General features: G+C 43.8%; 1 protein-coding gene and 1 pseudogene across 2 annotated transcripts in view; one reads left to right on the forward strand and one right to left on the reverse strand.

The window, feature by feature from the left end:
* Nucleotides 1-9,840: 9,840 nt before the first annotated feature.
* Nucleotides 9,841-10,553, reverse strand: LOC127234697 (GATA zinc finger domain-containing protein 1-like; annotated as a pseudogene).
* A 1,603-nt stretch (nt 10,554-12,156) lies between these two features.
* The window catches only part of Abcb10 (ATP binding cassette subfamily B member 10), a 38,866-nt gene continuing 27,413 nt past the window's right edge, over nt 12,157-23,609 (forward strand). The window contains exon 1 of one of the 2 annotated variants that reach the window (XM_051201832.1): nt 12,157-12,785. In XM_051201832.1, the coding sequence (XP_051057789.1) occupies nt 12,368-12,785 (418 nt within the window). In that variant the 5' untranslated portion in view covers nt 12,157-12,367. The remainder of the gene's footprint in view (nt 12,786-23,609) is intronic. The other variant, XM_051201831.1, reaches the window with a different exon arrangement.

A 23,609-nucleotide genomic window follows, 5' to 3' on the forward strand; every position in this document is an offset into this window, starting at 1 on the left:
TGTTTCTCTTGAATCACCTTTCACTCTGCAAAAGCAGAGTGGTCTGCTGCATTGACAGCCTAAAGCAGAGACAGAGCTGAGCTTTCTGTGTCAAAACTCCTCAAAAGAGGCAGAACTTCAAAACTAGCAGTTGACAAAGGTAGAAACAGCAGCAGCAAAAGAATGACAACTGGTACCTCATGAATAGTAGCAACTGTGACAGAAAACAAGAGGCAGTTGAGTAGCTCCACAAGAATGTGGCCAGAGCCAGGAGCAAGAAGCATGGTGGAGTTGGGCATGGTGGTACAAGCCTGTAGTCCCAGCAACACAGAAGGCTGAGGCAAGAAGATTGTCCAAAGTTCAAAACCAGTCTAAAATAAAACATAAATGGAAGAGATGGCTCAGTGGTTAAGAGCTCTGTTCTTCAAAGGACTCAAGTTTAATTCCCAGCACCCACATGGCAGCTCACAACTGCCTGTAACTCCAGTTCTAGAAATCTGACATTCTTCTGGCCTCCCTGGGAACCAGACATGCATGTGGCATACAGACATTCAGGCAAAACACCCATCCACATAAGTTAAAAATAAATCCCTTTAAAAAAATCTTCTAAAAATATAATAATAATAAGGTGCCAAAAGATTCCATTCAGATGTTAGTTGAGCATCTTGCTCATACCTGTAGTACCAGCACTTAGAAATCTGATGCAGAGGGCTTGCCACAAGTTTGAGGCCAGCCTAAGCTACATTGTGAGATTCTGTCTAAACGACCGAAGGGGAATGGAGGGGAGAACAAGTAGAGACAGCAGAGCTGGGGTTGAAATAGGAAGTTAAGAACCCAGAGAGGAGAAACTCATTCTAGCTGACAGAAATTTAGAGAGCTGCCAAGGCTTTAGTGCCAAGGGTCTCAGACATTCCTTACCCAGGAGCTGTAACACCAGCTTCTATTTAGTGCTAAGGAACCTCAATACTTAAGCCCATTCATAAGCTGTAATACCAGTGTAGCCTATGCAAGATCCTATAACACTGTACAGTTATGGTCCACATAAAGCATAACACAAGAGGGCGCCATCTGCCTGCAGTTTACCTTCTCCAGCTGCCATTACTCTGGAAAGCAGTACTATGTCACCAAGAAAAGCACAGCCTGTGTACCCTATGATGTTGAGTGAAAACAAAAGAGATGAATTCCTGAATGGTGAGTCCATTCATATAGAATTCAGAATCAACACTGCATTAGTTACTTTCCCCACTGCTGTTAAAATACCTTATTTTTTATACCAAATATACTTGCCATGCTTTCTCCGTTTATATAGACCCTGCCTAACTAGAAGGCAGGTAGAGAGCCTTCCCAGAAATCCAAATGCTCATAAGCCTCAAGAGAATCCATTCAGAAAATATTAGATAAAACCCTTATTCAGCTATAGCTATCGAAGAGACTGGAGTAGAATAGGAAGAGTAAAGCCAGTATGGCCAGGCAGTGCAGGCTGGGCTGGAGCCTACACAGGTTTGGATCATTATTCCATTTGAGCAAACTATGTAGACATCTTTGAATGTTTCAGTATCTGTGGTACACATCTGCTAAGCTGTTAGCAGATGTTGTGATGAAAGAAATTAGGTTATAGCAGATGTCTGAATGGCTGGTCCTTGATGTCTCCTCAGGCTTCCATTTCCTTTCACATGAGTCACAAAATGTAGTCTGCCATTTCAAAATCCTGCCTGGGTTGTGTTAAGCATCTCTGGCTATCTCTGCCTTTGAGATCATTACCAGTGGGTATCTGATTGCAGCTTTTCCTTTGTTCTAGAATGTAGTACAACACATTTCGGACTTAGCAACGTCATTTCTTCTCTGCATTACCCATTGAGATAAATACTGTCTTGCTCAGCCGAATGACTGATAGGCTGCTAGTGCCACCTTACAGAATGCACCATTGCTAAGCTTCCCCCACAGAAACTGATCTCACAGTCCCAGAGGCTATAGGTCCAAGGTCAACAAGTCTAGGGCTGGGTACTCCTGAACCTGGTTTTATAGATAACCCTTCCTCCCTACACATGGTCATGCCTCTGTGTGTCATAATCTTCTCTTATATAAAGCTGGTTTTATTAGATTAAGACCTGCTCTAATGTCTTTGTTTAATGTTAATTGTTTCATTTAAAGTCTTATGCCCTAATACAGTCACATTCTGGGGAACTGTAAAAATTAAAATTTCAACATTAAAACTTCTAGCATACATAATTTATCCCTAACCAGGGTGTACTTTGTGCTCTCTCTCTCTCTCTCTGCCTCCCTCCGTGTGTGTGTGTGTGTGTGTGTGTGTGTGTGTGTGTGTGTGTGTGTGTGGTGGGGTTGAACTCATGTCCTTACACATACTAGGCAAACATCCTTATCTACAAGCTACATCCCTAGCCATTTATTTGTTTACTTATTTAAACTTCGAAATGAGGTCATACTAAATTGCCCAGGGTGTGTTGCCTTTGTAAGGCCTTGAATTTGTGATCCTTCTTCATCAGCTTTCTGGGGAATTACAGATATTTACCACCAAATGCCACAAAGGCTGTTTAATAACTATGTCTATGCCTTTAAAAGATCATAGCACAGCTTTTTATAGCTTTTAATGCATGATGCCACAGTGAGAATATTGAGGTAGATTAATTTTTTTGTTTTGTTGTTGTTGTTATTGTTAGACCAATTCTTGTTTTGTTTGTTTGGAGGCAAGGTTTCTTTGTGTAGCCCTGGCTGTCCCAGAACTTCTTCTGTAGACTAGGCTAGCCACAAACTCATATCAACCTTCCTTTGTCTCTGGAGTTCTGGGATTAAAGGTATGTGCCACCACACCCAAAAAAGTTGATAGTGATTTATTTAGTGATTTACTTAAAGCATTGCTTGTGCTGTCTATTTGCCAAGCTTGTCTTCACTTGCTACCTGGAACAGAATGACCTGGAGAAATAGTTGAAACAATTAGGTCAGTGCCCTTAACAACCTGCTTATTTGCCACAAAGGCTCCTGTAAAAATCTTGCTTTTCTGCCCCACTTTGGGTTTAGAGCAGAGGTTCTCAACATGTAGGTCACAGTCCCTTTGGGGTCACATATAAGAAATCCTGCATATCATATATTTACATTACAATTCATAACAGTAGCAAAATTACAATAATGAAGTAGCAATGCAATAATTTTATGGTTGGGGGTCACCACAACATGAGGAATGATATTAAAGGGCCACTTATTATGAAGGTTGAGACCCACTATTTAAGGTGTAAAATGGAAATACATACTAGACCCAGGACTGGAGCCTTTCTGGAGCTGTCCTGGCTTGAGTCAACTGGCAGCATCTCTCTTCCATTCTTACTGGTGCTGGAGTGCTAATTCCAGAAAGATTCCCAAAACAGTATCATGCTGATCTGTCATGATGAAGAAAGAAGTAAGTGCCTTTAATTCCAGCACTTGGGAAGCAAAGGGAGGGTGATGTCTTTGAGTTCAAGGTTTATATAGGAAGTTCAGGCTGGCCAAGGCTACAGAGTGAGACCTTGTCTTTAAAACAAGACAACATGATGAAAAAAAAAAAAAAAAGTCAGGGAACCGAAGAAGAAAACAAGCAAACAAGACAACGAGGAGGAAGGGGGAGCAGTAGCACCTGGAATATAGTAGACCTCCACAACACATGGACACGTCTGAGGTTGGAAGACAAACCAAGGCAACATTCAGAGTTTTGGTTTGAATTACAAAATGGCCTGAAAGAAGCTGGTCATAGTGACTGATCCCCGTGATACCATCAGTTGGGAGGTAGTTCAAGACCAGACTGGGAAGACACTGAATCAAGAAGAGGCTGCACTGAGAGGAGGGACCCCACAATCTCCAGGCAGAAAGATCATTAAGTTGTCTTCAGTGTCCAGGGTGACTCTTACAGGCCTGCTAGGAAACCTATGTTTGTTCTGCTGTTTACAACTGATTAGGGTATTTCCAGCTCTGAGGGAGAAAGATAAGGAAAGCTGACAGTGTAGCAAATGATATTTCAGAGTAAAGATAACTTCAAAACTTATCAGGCATTGCCATGTTGAAAATTAACTAGGTTTGTGTGTAACATATCAAGTTTACTGTTTCTTTGAAATAATATTTCCTAATTAAAGTGTGAACTTTCTCATGGCCAGCATCTGTTGGTCCCTCATTGGTTACTTAGCAATAAATCTTTGGCACATTTTGACTTCATATTTGCATGAGGCTGCCACCTTGTAACTTTTTGACAACCTAAAAATTATATTCAACACTTAATTTGGCTAGAACTACATCAGAATTTTTGTTTCTTTTGCTTGTTTTTATTTATCAGCTATTTTGTTTCTTTGTTTTAATCAAACAAGATCTCTGTAGCTTAGCCTAGCCTGGAACTCCCTGTATAGCCCAGGCTGGTGTTGAATCCTCTGGCTTCAGCCTTACAAGTCCTGGCATTATAGTTGTGAGCTACCACACCCAGCTTCTAGTGTGATGTTGAACAGTCATGTAGACTCCAACTTCCCTTCCCTGTTCTGGATCTGTCAAGAACTGCATGAAGTTAAGAAAGATGCTATTTTAAAACTAAGATATATACCTTTCATCACGTGAATTAACAGGCTTAGTGGTACACACCTGCAATTCCAGGAGAAAGCACCGGGACACTCACTGGGAGTCTCAGGCCAGCCTGAACTTACATAGGGAGTTCCGGGGCAGCCAGGACTATGTAAGGAGATGGCTGTCAAAAAACAAAAACAGTAACAATAACTACAGAGACATTCTGAAAAACAAAAAAAGCCAAACAGTGACACCATGTCTCAACAAACCATAGCCCTTCCCCTTCCCCCAAAAAAACCCCACCACCAAATAACCATGTATTTATTCACCAGGTGTTATTTTCATGTGTTTTTCATAATTTTTAAATAAGAATGAAATTTTGATTTGTCAGGTTTCTTCAGAATCTATGGAGGTAGCCATTATTTTTCTCCTCAAGTGTATTAAGATGGTATATTAATGGATTTCCAAATATCCAATCACTCATTCCAGGATTAAAGTATGTGTGTGTTGTATGTGCACATGAATACAGATGTCCTCAGAGGCCAGAGTTAACAAATTTCCCTCTGGCTGGAGTTACAGGCAGTTATGAGTTGCCTAATGTGAATGCTAGGAACTCAAGAGCAATAGGTCCTTTTTTAAAATATTTATGTGTTTATTTAGTGTGTGGTGGTGTGACAAGTGTCAGATCCTCTGGAACTGGAGTTATAGACATAATAAGCTGCCATGTGAGTGCTGGGAATTGAACCCAGCTCCTCTGGAAGAGCAGTCAGTGCCCTTAACCTCTGAGCCATCTCTCCATTCCTACCCCCACTTTTCTTTTTTTTTTCAACTTAAAAACAATGCCTTTATTCAGAACCAGAAAGAATTTTAAAATCACACAATTATGAAAGTTTAAAAAAAAATAGCACTCAGTGCAATGAAATACTACATTTAATTATTTTTCAAAGATTTAAGGCTGATTTTTCACAGTTTACATGTGAGAAATTAATTAGCATGATCCAAACTCAACTGTCCATTTCTTGTATTGTTCAATGTTTGTAGCTAATACTGACTTAGAAACCTTCTTTGAAGTCATTTCAAAATCCTCCATGGTGGTAGGCATATGCATTTCTTCTTTTGAAAGGTTTCAGATTTCTTCTTGAGTTAGACCCTCATTACTCCTTCTCATGGCCATAAAGGATGCATCCCTGCATACATTGGTAATGTCTGCACCTGAGTAACCTTCCATATTTTCTGCTGTGCTTGCAAGGTTAACATCATCAGCCAATTCCAGCATTAAGACTTATTCTTAACAGTTCTTCCCTGCATTTTGTTGATGGTAAAGAATTGTAGATTCTTTTCTCAAGACAAAGTCATAAAACCTCATCTATATCCTTGGGAAAATTTGTAGCTGCCAGAACCATAACCATTTTGGAAGGGTGATCGATTACTGAGGCGCCTCCAACACCATCCATTTGAACCAGCAGCTCAGCTTTCACCCTCAGCTTGCTTCATGCTCTTCAGAAGTCCCTCAACAACTACCAATGGGATCTATCTCATCAATAAATATGGTAGCTGGAGAGTAGAATCCAGCACAAAGACAACTTGCAGGTGTTGGGGTGTAGGAGAGCCATGGAACATATTTACACAAGGACAACTTGCAAGGCCTGGAGCAGCGTCAGTGAGAAGCCTAAATCCCAGCCCAGAAGCAGCATCAGAGGGAGGCCCAAGCTTCAGGCCCAGGAGTGAAGAGTGATCACCAGGTGAAGCAACAGCAACACTTTCTAGCAGTAGCCTCCAGAAACTATCACAAAAAGCCCCTCTGGGAAAGAGCACCTGTGTCCCAGCCAGCATCAACTCAGCCCCAACTACACCTCCAATGGGAGGAGCGTCCACCGGAGGTGCAGCCTCACCTGCACCTCAAGGAGTGACCACCTGAGCATTGGGCCCACTTCCACCAGTCCCCCTGCCCCTCCTATTTTTAAAGTCCAGGTTTCACTGTGTAGCTCTGGCTGTCCTGGAACTCATTATGTAGACCAGGCTGGCCTCAAATTCACAGAGCTCAGTCTGCCTCTGCCTCTGCTTCCCAAGTGCTGGGATTAAAGGCATGCACCACCACCCATTGAGCAGCAGTTTCTTCTTAACTGCTGAGCCATCTAGCTCTGGATAATTTTCCATTTTATGTGAACCTAAACCCAGGCTCTTAAAAAATACTGTACCTAAATATTGTAAACCTGTAGAATTAGGTTCACTGTCTTACCATTTTATTTATTATTGTTTTGTTGCTGCTACTGTTTTGAGACACAGTCTCACTTTGTAGATTTGGCTGGCCTGGAACTTACTTTGTAGAACAGGCTGGCCTTGAACTTACAGAGCTCTGTCTGAGTGCTAGGAGTGCTAGGATCAAAGGCCTGTGAAATTATGCTTGGCATTTGTTTTTATGTTGGAGACAGAGTCCCACTTTGTAGCCCAGGCTGGACTGAAATTCATGACAGTTCTACCTCAGCCTCCCAAGTTCTAGAATTACAGTGTGAGCCACTGTGACCAATTCATTTTATATGTGCATTTTTAGACAATGCCTTGCTATAGGGTCCCAGCTGGTCTCAAACTCATGTGCTCAAACAGTCCTTCCATCTCCACCTCTCAAGCAGTTGGAATGACAAGTTTTTTTTTTTGTTTTGTTTTGTTTTGTTTTGTTTTTAAGTAAGTCAGCTGGGACTGCTATAATGATGTACCGCAGATTTAGTGTCATAACAGTGAAGGCTGTTATCTTAGAATTCTGGAGGCTAGAAGTCTAGCATACAGCATCACAGGGTTAGTCTTTCCTGTCTCCTCTCAGTTTTACATGGCTTGCTGGCAGTCTGTGTTTCCCCTTGGCTTGCAGCTGCATAACTATCTCTGCCATTACTGTCACAGGATGAGGACCTGGCAATTTGACCACTAATAAGCACCACTCCTCCATACTTCAGTAAACTGCATCTGCAATCCCCAGTTTCCAGACAAGGTTCTAGACTGAGTTAGCACTTCAACATAGCCGTTTGAAGGGACCAAATTTGAACTCTTCTTTGGACTCTTCTGAGATACTGCAGTGAACTGTGCTGCCCTGTCTTTCTGAGACAGTTGAGAGATAATGGTCTAGCTGCAGCATGCTCAGAAAACACAGTACAGGGTCACCGGAAGCTTCAAGACAACTGCTAAAACACTTCTACTAGAGTGGATTATATGACCATGTGGCCACTGGCTACTACATAATTTGTCTCCAGGCATCAGCTTGCCACTCAAGCTCCACAATACAAGCTACAGGTCTGATCAAAGGTCTCCCATCAGTTCCTGGATTGCAAGCCAGGGCATTGTTTGCTTCTACTCCCACTGTACCCTAAATATTTGCTCTATTCTCCCCGGAATGCACCTAGCTCCAGCAGGTAGAGCTTCTCTCAAGTTTCCTCTAGAGATCACTTTAGAATTTGATACCCATGAACCACTAATCCTATTAAGATTTTGTTCACCTAGGGCCAAAACTCCTCCTGGCCAGTCACACCTCCACCCAGGGCCCTTTCTGTCTTGTGGGCAGGACTTTCGTTTCCATTTGATCCCAGCACTGCTAAGCCTTTCTCTATGTTGCTTGGGGATTCTGTACTATTTTGTTTGTCTGTTTGTTTTTTTCAAGTCAGGGTCTCATTGTATAGCTCTCTGACCTGAAACATGATGTATAAGCCAGGCTGTCCTTGAACCCACAGAAACCCACTAGCCTATGCTTCCCAAGTACTGAGGGATTTTGTAGCATTAGCTCACCTGCTTCTACATAGCCCGCTTCTTTCCTTGCCAGCATACTTTAGAGCATTTCTTGTGCTTTTATAGAAGCTAAAGGAAATTGTCTAATTTCTGGGACAATCCATGTCTTTCATTCCTTTCTCTCTTCCACAAGGTCTCACTGTGTATGTTCAAGTATAATGCTTTTTAGGGGGATAATTATTTTCAGGGTTTTTTTCTGATTTTTAATTTTTTGTTTGTTCAGCTGTTTTTATTATTCTCTTTCTCTTTCTCTCTCTGTGTGTGTGCGTGTGTGTGTGTGTGTGTGTGTGTGTGTGTGTGTGAGTATGCCTTAGCACACCTACCTACATGAGTCAGAAAGCAACCTGTTGGAGTCAGTCTTCTCCTTCTACTATGAGGATTCTGGAACTCCAACTGGAGATTAGCAGCAGCATGCATCTTTATTTACTGAGCCATTTCATTGGCCCTTATTTCTTTCTTTCTTTTTTTTTTTTTTTTTTTTTTTTTTTTTTGTGACAGGGTCTTACTATGAGTCTAGGTGGACTGGCATTCTCTACATAGCCAGATTCACTTTGAACTCATGGTTACCTTCCTGCTTCAGCCTTCAGGGTGTCATTACTTGTAATCCCTGATTGGAAGACAGAAGTAAGAGGATTACTTGAAATTCAAGGATAGCCTGCTTTATATACTGAATTTTAAGCCAGCTAGGGCCACATCAAAACTGTCGCAAGGCACCCCCAACCCCCCAAAAAACCCTCTATAAACAGAAAACCTTGGGGAGTTTAGCTCTGTTGATTCTGGGCTCCAGAGTCCCAACTGAGAGGATCAGGTTGGGAAAGAGGAGACAGCTCCTCATTTCTGGCCCTCACAGCAGCAACTACGTTCTGGGAAAGAGAAGTAAGAAGTAAGAGGAAGCTTAGATTTGTCTTAAAATGGTTAATCTCAGGCTGGAGAGATTGCTCAGTGGTTAAGAGCACTGACTGTTCTTCCAGAGGACCAGGGTTCAATTTCCAGCATGTACACCTTCACTATCTGTAACTCCAGTTCCTGCAGATCCCATAGCCTTCCCGTGTGTGTGGTATACAGACATACATGCAGGCAAAATACTCATACATGAAAATAATAACAGTTTTTTAAATAGCTTACTCTTGTCAGCCCAGAGGATATTCATTCCTTGAGGCTGTTCAGCTGGGGTCCAAAGGGAAGAAGTACTATGGGGCATGGAAAGGACCCTGAGTCCTCCTGAGCAAGTGCAGTGCAGTTAACACTGAGACACCCTGGAGTTTAGAATTTCTGCACTGATGGAGAGGCCACTCTCAAGAAAATTCAAGTCTCCTTGGGCCTCAGGGCTAGATTTTAAAGAAGGACATGCCACTTCCCTTTTCTCTAACTTGTTCAAGACAGAGTTAACTTCACTCACATTGTTGCTCATCCCTCTCTACTTCATAACTTCCAAGTACTGGTGAGGCCCTTGTCTGAGAATGAAAACATAAAGATGCTAAAATCTCAGGAACTCAGACAAATATGGGAATATATTTTTTAAAGAAATTGGAAATCTGGTTTTATTTTTGGGTGTGTGTGTATGTTCTGGGGATTAAAACCAAAGCTTCATACATGCTAAACAAACATGCCCCAGGTTTGGTTTTGTAACTATATGTAGTTGGTAACTGTTTCTTTAATAGTTATTGAGTAGGTCCAACATGAGTCCATATATAGCCCTTCTCTGGTCTGGTGGGGAATGTAGGATATGGTGACAACCTTGACTTGAAATACTCAGAAGGTGCATGGCTGACAAATTCCAGGTACTCCATCTTCCTTGGAAGGTCTTCCTCTGGCTCCATTATATAGGACGCAGGATCAAACTGGTCTCTGGGGCTAGCAAGGGTAGGAATGGGCCACATCAGTGCTGCACTCCTCTCACAGTACTGGTCCTGAATAAAACCCCTGGTCTGCATAGTATGGCTTTCCATCTTGCTCATCCATCACAGAAACAACATCACCAATTTGGTAATATACTCCCTTGAAAAAGATGGATTCTACAGTAATTATAGTAGAAACAGATTCAGGAGCTTTGATACGGTTTTTTAATTTAAAAATATGCCTTCTCCCTTCTCCTTTAGTGGAAACTTTCTTTTCAGCAGCCGGAGCAGATCTGTATTTGGTATTTCAGAACCAGCAGGCCTTCTGTGAATTTCTTGCTTACTCTGCTTGCTGCCCCCATTGCTCTGTGGAGGAACGGCCGAGGTGCTAGCGAAGGTGGCCATGCTGAAGCCGCCGTCGACACCAAATATTGGAATTTTTGGGGAAGGGGGGATTTATTTATTATGTGTACAGTGTTCTGCCTGTATGTATGACTACAGGCCAGAAGAGGGAACCAGATCTCACTATAGATGGTTGTGAGCTACCATGTGGTTTCTGGGAATTGAACTCAGGACCTCTGGAAGAGGAGACAGCGTTCTTAACCTCTGAGCCATCTCTCCAGCCCTCTGGAACAATTTTATATTAATACTTTGTTAGGTTTTTTACTTTTTGTGTGTTTGTTTTGAGACAGGGTTTTACCATGTAGCTCTGGCGATTCTGGAACTCACTATGTAGACCAGGTTGGCCTCGAACTTGAAAAGATCCACCTGCCTTTGCCTCCTGGGTGCTGGGATTAAAGGAATGACACATGGAAATTTTCTTAGAATGGAAAAACAAAACAAACAAACAAATAAATAAATAAAAGCAATGGAAACTCCAGTCAGCCTCTGTTTGGGTTTATCTGTCTGAACTCCGGTGACCTGGTGAATCACAGGCTCTGTCAACTGAGCTATATCACCCTCCCCACTTGAATACATGCCGCTTCCAGGGTTGAGATTAGGGTAAAAAGAAGAATCCTGCAAACTCAGAGACAGGTTTTGCATTTGAAAGTCTGATATTTGTTCTTTTAATTTTTAAAAAATTTGTTTAATTTTTATTTTATTTGCATTGGTGTTTTGCAATTGGTGTCTTGTGTTAAGAGTGTCAGATCTTGGGGTTACAGTGAGTTGTTAGCAGCCATGTGGGTACTGGAACTTGAAGCCGGGTCCTTTAGGATAGTAATGAGTGTTCTTAACCACCGAGCAAGCTCTCCAGCACTGAAAGTCTGACGTTTTGTTCCTTAAGGTCCCTCCTCCTCATTCATGCTGGTTTTTAGGAATGTTGAACTAAAATACTTATGTTGAGCTTGTTTTGTGACCCCATTTTTAAAAGTTTTATTATTACCATTATTATTAATTTTACGAGACAGGTTCTCACTATGTACTTGATGCTGTTCTGCAACTCACTATATAGACCAGGCTGTCCGTGAACTCAGATATAGACTACCTATGCCTCCCAAGTGCTGGGAATAAAGGCTTGCGCCACTACGCCCGACTGAACATTTTTAACCAATAGGAATGCCTCTCACTTGCATTTCGTTCTGGTCCCATGAAATATCTACGAGTCTACAAACTCTCCCCCTTCCTTACCCCGGGACTCCATAGGGTTTCACCCTCTCCCCCTCCCCAACCTTAAGACCTCAAGACCACTGCACGCAGGCCACTTTTGCTCTCCGGGCCTCTACTCTGTGCAGCTCCCGGGTCCCGGGCTCTGTGGCACCTCCTACATTGCGCAGTTCTCCAAGGTTTGGAGACTTCACTATCCGCCAACCGCAGCACAGTAGGAAGCTATGTACCGGCCCAAGATCTGAGAGACTATGCACCCAATGGTCTTAGACCTAGTCTGTTTTCAGCGACCAGGGCACCGCGCGTGCGCGCTGAGCCCGTCGCCGGCGGGAGAAAGGGCTTAGACACATTCAGCTTCGCAACCGAAGGGCTCAGGAGCGTGAAAAATCTTCCATATTCAGCTCGCGGGCGCAGGCGCTAAAGACTGCAGTTTTAGCGAGGAGTTGCCCAGGAGTCAGCCCGGCTGGTTGCCGCCCAGGGGTGGTCCTTGCGCGGCGGAAGGCGCGGCCCGGGCGCCCGCCCGATGGGGCGGGAGGGGCGGGTCGCTGCTGCGTCCCCGCCCCGCGCTCGGGCCGGGCCGGGAGGGTCCCGGGGCGTGCGGCCGGGCTAGAGGGTGAGGTTCTCCGGGCCAACGAAGCGCCATGCGCAGCCCCCCTGCCAGCGCGCTGCTGCTGATTGCGCGCCGGGGCCCTGCCGTGAGTGCGTGGGCCCCGGCCGTCTCTTCTAAGACATGGCTGGCTTCTGAGTGGAACCCGCTCGTACGCGCGTGGACGTCTCTAATCCATGAGCCGACCCCGGGCCTCCGCTTTCCCGCGCCCCTATCCGGGCTGCCTGGCGGCGTGGGGCGGTGGGCCACGACCTCCGGGACCCGCAGCTGCTGGATACTGGCAAGACCCCGCGGCGCACATCCCTTGTTCGCCAGGTTCCAGGGAATCCGGGCAGCAGCCACCGGTGTGCGAGACCTTGGGAACGACTCCCAGCGGCGGCCCGCGGCGACCCCGCGCTCAGAAGTGTGGAAGCTCCTGGGTCTGGTGCACCCTGAGCGCGGAAGGCTGTCAGGTAGGAACCTTGCGGGGACTAGTGGGCTGTCGCGGGCCCCGGCCTGACCTCGGCCTCAGCCTCGACAAGGGCGTTCAGGTCTGCCGACACTTGTTGGAAGGCTATGGGTGCCTTTTCTCAACTGGCGTGCGCTCACTGTCTGGAGGTCAGTAGAGCCTGTTACCAAAATATTTAAATCGGCTCCCACCAGCTTGTTGGCAGCATCTGCTCTGGGCAGTCTCTAAATAAACTGGAGTTTACTCCTTTAAGAAGAAAGTTTCGCCAAAGCCATGTCTACATTGTATTATCCATTATAGTGTTTTTAAAAACATCACTAGGGCTACACAGTATCAAGAAACCAGAAATATTTCACATGATGAAGCTGAGCACTGTGAACCTCATGCTGGCTGTCACCACCCTGATCAGGACCAGGCATTGGCCACTGGGCATAAAGAAGCTAGGCAGTAACACAACTGAATCTATGGATGACTTTTAAAAATAAATCAGAACTGGTTGATTCTGAATGAAAATACTCTGTAACTCCCATTTTTAGCAGTCACTGGAGGGATGGTTGGCAAAGACCTACTGAGATCTAGAAAGTCCTAAGGGTTTTCTAAGTCTACATTCCTTCTGTGCCTATGGATTGTGCTCTCCTGTGGGATTGCCTTGGGAAATGACACATGGAGTCCTGCTCCTGCTGGGATTCCCTGCTTAGTGGACAGGAAAATACTCGAATTAGAGATGAAATGGAGACAGGCATGGGGGATCTCCAAGAGGAAGGACCTTGTTCAACTCCTGAAACAGGCAAGACCCCAAGTTGCTTGCAGAGTCCCTTGCTGTACAAGTTACTCTCTTTGGGAGAGATTGGGCTTGGAAAAGATGCTTATGGAGCAAGGGCACGTGGATCTGCCATCTACAGCAGTTAGGAAGTACCCTTAGGTATAAGACACATTCCACCATGGTTGTTGTGGTTTTTAATGGAAAAAGTCCTTTTCTTGTTGGCTAGCTTGTAAGCCCTTTTACCCTGTGTTTTATTTATTTTTTTAAATAAATTGTTTTCTGTGTACATTGATGTTTTGCCTTCATGTATGTCTGTGTGAGGGTGTTGGATCCCCAGGTACTTGGGTTACAGACAGTTGTGAGCTGCCATGCAGGTGCTGGGAATTGAACCTAGGTCCTCTCAAAGATCTCTTAATCACTGAGCCATCTCTTCAGCCCCCTCCCCTATGTTTTACTGAGACCGATTTAATGTAGTCCAAGCTGATCTCAAATTCACTATGTAGCAGAGGATGACCTTGAACTCCCGATCCTCTTTTCCATCTCTCAGGTCCTGGGATTACAGGTGTGAGCCACCAAAACCAGGATTAAAATATATTCTTGGGGCTTGGGGGAGACACAGCAGAAAGTGTGCACAGAGGAGTCTGGAGAGCCTGGGCACCTGGGTGCCAGACTATGAGGGGCTGAGGCAAGAACCCAGGCTTCTTCTTCTGAAACTTCAGATTTCAAAGTTTTGGGGAGTCAGGCTTTGTGGGTGCTACTGAGCCCTTCCCTAGTGCCCCTGTCTGTCATCTCTGTGACCTGTCCTACCCTTTGTCCTGCCTGCCAGCATGCTGTGACGTCTGTCTTAATTAAGTCAGAGTAGTCAGTTTGTCTTACTGAAATATCAAACATGATTTGAGAATAACCTTACTTGCAGTTGGCATTATAGTGGGCTTGTTTTTGAGTCAGGGTCTTGCTCTGTAGTCCAGCCAGACCTCTAACTTGATCTCTTGCCTCAGCTTCCCAAGTGCTAGGAATTCTGCTTCTAAGTAGACAGTAAACATACTGTGTCTTCAGGGCATCTGAAGACCTCATTGTATAGCCTGTGTTTTCTTCTGAAGCCATTGTAAAGACAGTCTGGTTGTTGGTGCTGGTGGAAGCAAAAGGAAGTCGTAGTCACCGTTAGTTTGTAATAGATCTTGCTAAGCAAGAGTTGGCACATCTCTGAAATGCTGGGGGAACAGAGGATGTTATGTAGGTTTGTGTCTTTCTGTCTGTTTTTTTGAGACAGATACTACCTTGTAGCCCAAACTGACCGTGACAGCAGTCTTCCTGCCTCAACCTCCCCAATGCTAAAATGGTAAGCATGAGTCATCATGCCTGTCATTATTTCATTAAAGAGCCACTGCAAACAGATAATTCTTAGAAATCCCGATGTGCTCTCTATGTCTTGCTCCCTTTCTTTTCACCTTTTTTTTTTTTTTTTTTTTTTTAAAGACGATTCACTGTGTATCCCTGACTATCTTAGAACTCTGTATGTAGACCAGGCTGGCCTTGAACTCAGAGATTTGCCTGCCTCTGTCTTCTTAGTGCCTGAATTAAAGGTGAATGTCACCATCGCCTGGCTTCTGGTGTTAGTTTTCTAATTTTAGAAAAAAATTAACATCTCAAAACTGTGGGTTTTTTTTTTTCAATAATAACTCTTCCCTACTCTTCAGTAGTTTGTTCCCCAGAGAATTTTGATCTTAAGTATCCAAAACTTGGAAAACAGGGCCTCCTGTTTGAAATGTCTGCAGATGCTTGCCCAGAGCAGAAGTCCCATGATTTCTCCTTCCTCCAGGCAGCCTACTCCTTCAGGATTTTGGCTATCTTGGTATCACTAAGTCTGCAGCACTACCCAGAGCCATTTTGCACTGATAAGTCTTCCCTTTATCACTTTGGCCATAAGGAACCTCAGAAGGTGCTGAGCCCAGAATCATCTAGGTGCTCATAGAGCAGATAGGAGGCACTTTCTCAGGCTTCCTGTGTGCTTAGCAGATAGGAGGTCAGGGCTCAGATGTCCCAGTGAGCAGTGGGCCCCAAGATGAGAAGAAGCTTAGAGTGCCAGATCTTCTGGTTCACAGCGGGGGCTCCTAGATATACTGTAGTTAGAGTGTTGGATGATGCATTCTGCTCTCTTCCCTTCATGTTTTAGACAGTGCAGGTTTGCCGGATTCGGGTCTGTTAGTCTTCTGAATTACTGGTAAGGGCTGGGTTTCTCTGTGAAACAGCCCTGCCCTGGCTGTCCTGGAACTCACTCTGTGGACCAGGCAGGCCTGGAACTCACAGAGATCTGCCTGCCTCTGCTTCCTGAGTGCTGGGATTAAAGGCATGTGCCACCAGTCTCCATCTTGATAATGATTGTTCTTAAAAGCTGATGTCTGCCTAGAACTATAAGTTTGTAGATATGCCTGTGGAATGACCATAATGAAATACAGCAAGGAAAAAGATGGGGATTGCATACAGCTGCTGATTCCTGATACCCAGATAGAACAGTGCCCAGCAGGACAGGGCTAAGGGACAAGAGGAACAGCTTGTGATGTGGAGGCTACTCCAGGGATCTCAGTATCTTCTGAACCCCTGTTTCTTGCTCAGCTTCATTCTAGGTTTTCAGCCCCCATATCTTCACTTCCTTCCCTCAGTCACCTCAGCTTTTTCCTATTTGCCCTCCACCCTGTTCCTGTTGCATCCACATCATCCCTAAAAATGTCTCCCTGACTTCCCAGATCTTCAGCATGTCTGCAAACAATTATCACTCTGCCTTTTTTGCCCCCTTTTTTTTCCCAGTCCCTGATCTCTGAGCCAGGACAACTGAGTAACCTTTGGGCTAAGCCACAGTACAGGCCATTTCTGAAATGACAGCAGGATTGATGAAGGATATAACTGCTCTTCTTGTTTACTAGCTACTGGGCACTGAGCCACATACTTTCTATATGTCTAACCTGCTCAGGGCAGCTCCCTGAGAAGGTGTATGCCATTGTTGTTTTGCTATTTGTAGTAGGAGAAATTGAGACACAGGATTTGAGCCACTTGTGTTAGGTCAGACATGTTGGTGGCAGAACCAGGGTTCTGGTGCTGTTCGTCTCCTCTTTAGAACCAGCTTTTCTGATCCTTCTCAATCTCTGACCTCCCACACTAACGTTGCAGACCTGAGACTATCTACACTTACCCATCTGAACACCAGTAGAGTGAGGATAATGGTCATGTGTTTCAGAATGTCAGTCAGTAGAAGCCACTGGGGCCCATTGGGCCAGATGGAAACAGTAGAGTCTGCACTGTGGTGTAAGGTCCCAGATGCGGAGTGGAACCTGATATGTCACAGCTCCATATGGCAGAACCTTGATCTCAAGAATCCTGGTGACGAAAATCCATGTTATTTCCATTCAGATTATGTCTTAGGTTTTTATTTACATTCAGATTGTGTTAGGGTTTTATTGCTGTGAAGAGACACCATGACCACAGCAACTCTTGTAAAGGAAAGCATTCTATCGCAGTTGATGTAACAGTTCAAAGGTTTAGTCCATTATCATCATGGTGGGAAGCATAGTGGTAGACATGCACACATGGTGCTGGAAAGGTAGCTCAGAGTTCTGCATATGGATGTGCAGACAGCAGGAAGAAAATGTGAGCTGCTGGCCTGGCTTGAGCACCTGAGACCTCAAAGATTGTCCCCAGAGACACATTTCCTCCAGCAAAGCCACACCTATTCTTAACAAGGCTATTATTCCCTGTGAGCCTGTGGAGGCCATTTTCTTTCAAACCACCACAGATTATAATACAAAGGGCACACAGTAGTAAAATAAACCTGGGGTTGAGATTGACCTAGCACACACAAAGCCCTGGGTTTGATCCCAGCACTGCATAAAACCTGGCATGTTAGTACACACCTCTAATCTCAACATTCTAGAGCAGGAGGTAGAAGTAGAAGAATTATCCTTGGCTGCATAGTTAGTTTGAGATTAGCCTGGTCTATATGATGCCCTGTGTCAAAAATAAATAAGTCAATTTGGAACTAGAGAGAGACTCAGTGGTTGATAGTGTATTACCCTTCCAGAGGATCAGAGTTTAATTCCCAGCACCCATGTCAAGTAGCTCACAATCGTTTAAAACTCCAGTTCCTGGGGATCTGACAGCTCTGAACTCTGCAGGCACCCCTATACACATGAATCACAGGATTAAAAATAAATAAATTGGGCCTAGAAAGATGACTCAGTACTGGTTGCTCTTGTAGGGGATCAGATTTTGATTCCTAGCATCTATGTATGGCTCACAACCTTGCATAACCCCAGTTCCAGGAGAGTCAGCATGCATGTGGTATATATACATGCATGCCGGCAAAATATTCATACATCTAAAGTAAAGTAAATAAATCTTTAAAATGTTTTTAAATAATAGAATAAATTGGGCTAGAAAGATGGCTCAGCAGTTAATAGCATTGGCAGCTGTCTTCCAGCGATCTTGAGTTCAGTTCCTAGCAACCACATGGTGGCTCACAGCCATCTATAATAGGATATGATGCCCTCTTCTGGCATGTAGACAAACATGTAGATACAGCACCATATACATAAAATAAAAATAAATCTTAAACATTGTTTAAAAATAATAATACAATAAATTAATAAGTAAGTTGGACATCAGCCCCCTGTCAGATGTGAAGTTGGTGAAGATCTTTTCTTATTCTGTAGGCTGCTGTTTTATTTTGTTGTCTTTTGCCTTACAGAAGTTTTTCAAGCTGGGCTGTGGTGGTGAACACCTTTAATCCCAGCATGAGGGAGGCAGAGGCAGGCAGATCTCTGTGAGTTCGAGGCTAGCCTGGTCTACAGAAGCTAGTTCTAGGACAGCTAGGGTTACACAAAGAAATCATGTCTCAAAAAAAAAAAAAGAAGGTTTTCAGTTTCAGGAGTTCCCAATTATTGTCAATCTCAATGTCTACGCTACTGCTGTTGTTTCCTTTGTCAATGCATTCAAGGCTACTTCCCACATTTTCTTCTGTCAGGTTCAATGTAATGCTATTTATGTTGAGGTCTTTGATCTACTTGGACTTGACTTTTGTACATGACAATAGATATGGATCTATCAGCAATCTTCTATATGTTGATATCCAGTTGTGCCAGCACCATTTGTTGAAGATGCTTTTTTTTTCCATTGTAGAATTTTGGATTCTTTGTTAAAAATCGGGTGTCATGGGTGTGTGTGTGTGTGTGTGTGTGTGTGGATTTATGTCAGGGTCTTTGATTTGATTCCATTGATCCATGTGTCTGTTTTTATGCCAATACCATGTTGTTTTTATTACTACTCTATAGTAGAGCTTGAAGTCATGGATGGTGATGCCTCTGGAAATTCTTTTATTGTACAGGTTTGTGTACTATCCTGTGTGTGTGTGCTATCCTGGGTTTTTTGTTTTTCCATATGAAATTGAATATTGTTCCTTTGAGGTCTGTGAAGAATTAATCGTGTTGGGATTTTGGTGGAGATTGCATTGAATCCTTAGATTCCTTTTGGTAATATTGCTATTTTTACTTTGTTAATCCTACCTATCCACGAGTATGGGAGATCTCCTATTTTCTGATATCTTCTTCAGTTTCTTTCTTCAGAGACTTGTACAGGTCATTCACTTCTTTGGTTAGAGTTACCCAAAGATATTTTATTTTGTTTATGGTTTGTAAGGGGTGATGTTTCTGTTTCTTTCTGGGAGCATTTATCATTTGTATATAGGAGGACTACTGATTTTTATGAGTTACTCTTGTATCCTGCCACATTACTGAAGATGTTTATCAGCTATAAGAGTTTCCTGGTAGTATTTTGAGGGTTATTTATGTATACTATATCATCTGCACATAGAAACCTTGTGCCAGGAAACTCCCAGAAATCTACAAGGATGAACCTAAGACTCCTTACAACAATGGAGTGGGTGCCTGAATTTGCCTTCTCCTATAATCAGATTGGTGATCACCCTAATTTTCATCATAGAACCTTCATCATTAACTGATGGAAGCAAATGCAGAGATCCACAGCCAAGCACTAGGCTGAACTGTGGAAGTTCAGTTGAAGAGAGGGAGGAAGGATTATATGAGCAGGGTGGGGTGGTGATCAAGATCATGCTGAGGAAACCCACAGAGACAGCTGCCCCAAGCTCTTGGGAGCCCATATACTCCAGACCAACAGCTAGGGAGCCTGCATGGGACAGGCCCTCTGCATATGGGTGACAATTGTGTAGCTTAGTCTGTGTGTGGGGCCCTTAGCAGTGGAACCAGGATCTGTCCCTGGTGCATAAACTGACCTTTTGGAACCTATCCCCTATGGTGGGATGCCTCACTCAGCAGGTGTGGAGGACCTTGGTCCTGCCTCAGCTTGATATGTCAGGTTTTGTTGACTCCCCTTTGTAGCCAAACTCTTTCAGAGGAGTGGATGGGAGGTGTAGAAAGGAAGTGGGGGGAGGGGAGAGGAGAGAAGGGAAACTGGTTGGTATGTAAAATAAATTTAAAAAATTAATAAAATAAATGGATGGGATATACTGGAATGATTTTGGATTAAGCTAGTTAGCCCCATCCACTTTTTTTTTTTTTTTTTCCTTCAGGCTCTATCTCACTATGTAACCCTGGCTTGCCTGAAACTGGCTAGCTAGACCAGCTAGCCTTGAACTTGCCTTTTGAGTGCTGGAATTGTTGGCAGGCTTCCCCAAGTCAGGTTTCCTCCTCATTTTTGTATGGATGCCATTACTTTGTAAGAACTCAATTGGAACCAAAGCTATCTAATTCACAAAGTGCAGATTCTTCATGCATTTTAGAAAACTAGAGAAGCCTACCATAGTATTTCATACCTGTAATCCCAGCACTCAGGAGACAGAGTAGGAAGAGCACTGCTGGTTTGAGGCCAGCCTGATCTGTATATTGTGTTCAGGAATGCCTGCAATCCTAGCACTCGGGAGGAGAGACCATAGGATCATTGCAAGTACAAGCCTAAACTGGTGTGTATATGAGTTCCAGGCTAGCAAGAGCTGTATAGCAAGACTGTGTTTCACAAAGACAAAGAAAAACATTTTTATTTTATTATTTTTTTTAAAGGAAAGAAATGGAGAAGGGAAAGAAAAGAAAAATCATAGGAAGAGAGCCTAGTCTTCAGGAAGAATTTTGCCCTGATCTTCACTCATCAGGATGGCATCTCGCAGTTCATTAGGGTTGAGCAATATGGAACAGAGTCAGTTATCCGCTCTCCCTACCCATTGGTCCCTGGGAGCACGCTGCCTTACATCAGAAAGAAATTCCTTTTGTCCTGGTTCATGATATCCAGTTGGATTGAGATTATGGGTTGTGTTGGTTTGTTTTTTGTTTTTAGGATATGAGCCTGAGATAGCCTCAAGCTCTAGGTAGCTGAGGATGACCTTGAGTTCTTGATACTCCCCCCTCCTGAGTGCTGGGATGGGAGTGCAGGTATGCCAACACATCCAGTTTGTGATCATGGGTTTGTTGTTGTTCTACTTTTGTTTTTGTTTTCTGAGACAGGATTTCTCTGTGTAACAACCCTGGCTGTCCTAGAATTTGCTCTGTAGACCAGGCTGACCTCAAACTCACAGAGATCCACCTGCTTGTGCCTCCCAAGTGCTGGAATTAAAGGCTTGTGCCACCACAGCCCGGCTAAAAATTCTTTTTAAAAAATATTTATTTTTATTTTATGCATGTACACATGGATGTATGTGCACCACATACATGCCTGGGTTCTGCAAAGACCAGAAGAGGGCATTGGAGTTATGGATGGTTGTGAGCCACCATGTGGATACTAGGTGAAAAGTTTCTACACCCCGATAAGCCTCTGCCAATGCAATAATCCAAGTCAGACCAAATCAAGCGAAATTAGAAAAAAGCCCACATTTAATGGATACAGCGCTCCCAGATGGCCTTCCAGGCCCCCCAGACAGGAGACAAAGGGAGACTGGAAAAACCACCAGTCAATTCTGGGAGTCATTTTAAATACCTTGTGGGAGTGGTCTTGAGCATCTCGGGGACGGGTCATCATTTGTCAGGCTTTCTGAGATGCAGCAGGGTTTGGAGGGAAGTAGGGGAGGAGCCTTGGGTCAAACTTCCACTGTAACATTCCATACTCTTTGGGTATTTGGATGTCAGGGGCTGGGGTGAAGCTTCCATCGTAACACTAGAAATTAGACAAGGCTCCTCTGCAAGAGCAACAGGTGCTCTTAACTGCTGAGTCATCACTCTAGGCCCCAATTTTCTTTGCTCTCAATTACGAGTTTTTTAAAAACTGGTGTGTAAACTCCCTGAGTGGCCAGGTCTGACCTTCCCTGTTGAGCTGGCAAAGGACTTTGCTCTGGTAAGATACTTTCCTGCTTCCCTTGCCAAAGTCCAGTGTGCCCCTTCATTCAATGAATAAGTATTGACTGAGTTCCCACTTTGTGCAGTAGGTGAAGGTGATAGGCTTACAGCAGTAAGCAAAACAGGAATAATTAGTGAACCAATGATAACATTTAGAATTCCAGGAGGGAAAGTAGGAGGCAAATGAAGGGTAGGAAGCAGTGTCAGATATCTTTCTTTTAAGTGAGGCTCCAGAGCTGGTCCTTGGAATGAAGATAACAGGCCTATTTCCTGTTTAAAAGGCCACTACTGCCCTACATACTGCTAGAGCTCTGCTTGTTCATTGGTTGTCTTAGTTGCTGCAAAGAGACCATGGCCAAGGCAACTCTTATAAAGGAAAAGGTTTAATTGGGGCTAGCTTACAGTACAGAGATTCAGTCTATTATCGTCATGATGGGAAGTGTGATGACACATAGGCCGACATAGTGCTGGAGAAGGAGCTGAGAGTTCTACATCTCAATCTACAGACAATAGGAAGAGAATGCCACACTGGATGTGACTTGAACTTTGGAGACCTCAAAGCTCACCCCCTAGTGACATACTGTCTCCAACAAAGCCACACCTCCTAATAATGGCTGAGCATTTAAACACATGAATCTGTAGAGGCCATTCGTATTCATACCACCACATTCCACTCCCTTTGACTTGTAGCCATAACATAGCCCAGAAATGCATTCAGTCCAACTTTAAAAGTCCCAACAGTCTATAACAGTCTCAACATTGTTTAAGAGTCCAAAATTTAAAGTCTCATCTGAGATGCATGCAATCTCTTAACTATAAACCCATGTAAAATCAAAGTGAAAAGCAAATCACATACTTCCAACATATAATGGCACAGGATATATATTATCTTTCAGAAAGGGAGGAAAAGGAACATAATGAGAAAATACTGGACCAAAGCAAGACTGAAAACATCTAGACAAACTCCAAAGTCTTCAATCTCTGTGTCTGATGTCCAAAATTCTCTTCAGATCTCCATCTCCTTTTTGCTTTGTTGACAACAATTCTCTTGGGCTGGTCCCACTCCCTATTAGCAGCAATCCTTAGCAGGTATCCCAGAACTCTGGCATCTCCAACATCTTGGGGTCTCCAAGGCAATCCAGGCTTCATCTTCACAACTTTATACGATGGTCTCTCTAGGCTCCATGCAAGGACACCTTTGTCCCGTACCTTGGTACCTGGGCTTTAGTGGCTTTCTTTAGGGAGAGTCCATAAACCCTTTCTCCTGTCTTTGACTTGTCTTCAGCCAGAACCATGTGGCTGAAGTTCTGCTGCTTACTGGGGCTGGAACATGTCCCCTCATCCAAATACAGCTTCACCAGCTTTCTTTTTTTGATTGTTCCCTTCACTGCCTAAGCCTGGCTGTCCTGAAACTTGTTCTGTATACTTGACTGGCCTTGAATTTAGAGATTCACCTGCCTCTGCCTCCAGAGTGCTGGGATCAAAGGAGGCATACACCACCACACCCACCCCTAAACTCTAATTCCTTTTCACAAGTTGGAAGCTTAGCTGGGTGGTATCTTTTCCCGAGGTTATCACTTTCTTGATTACATCTAACATCAAGATTTTTTTTTTTTTTTTTTAAAAATCTGTTTATCTCCTTGAACACAGGATTTAGTTCTATTCCACTTCCTGGTGCCCCTTTTCTCTTCAAATTATACATTTTGTAACTTCCTCAGCT

Source organism: Phodopus roborovskii, unplaced genomic scaffold (genome assembly GCF_943737965.1).
Source record: "Phodopus roborovskii unplaced genomic scaffold, PHOROB, whole genome shotgun sequence".
Lineage (NCBI taxonomy): Eukaryota > Metazoa > Chordata > Mammalia > Rodentia > Cricetidae > Phodopus > Phodopus roborovskii.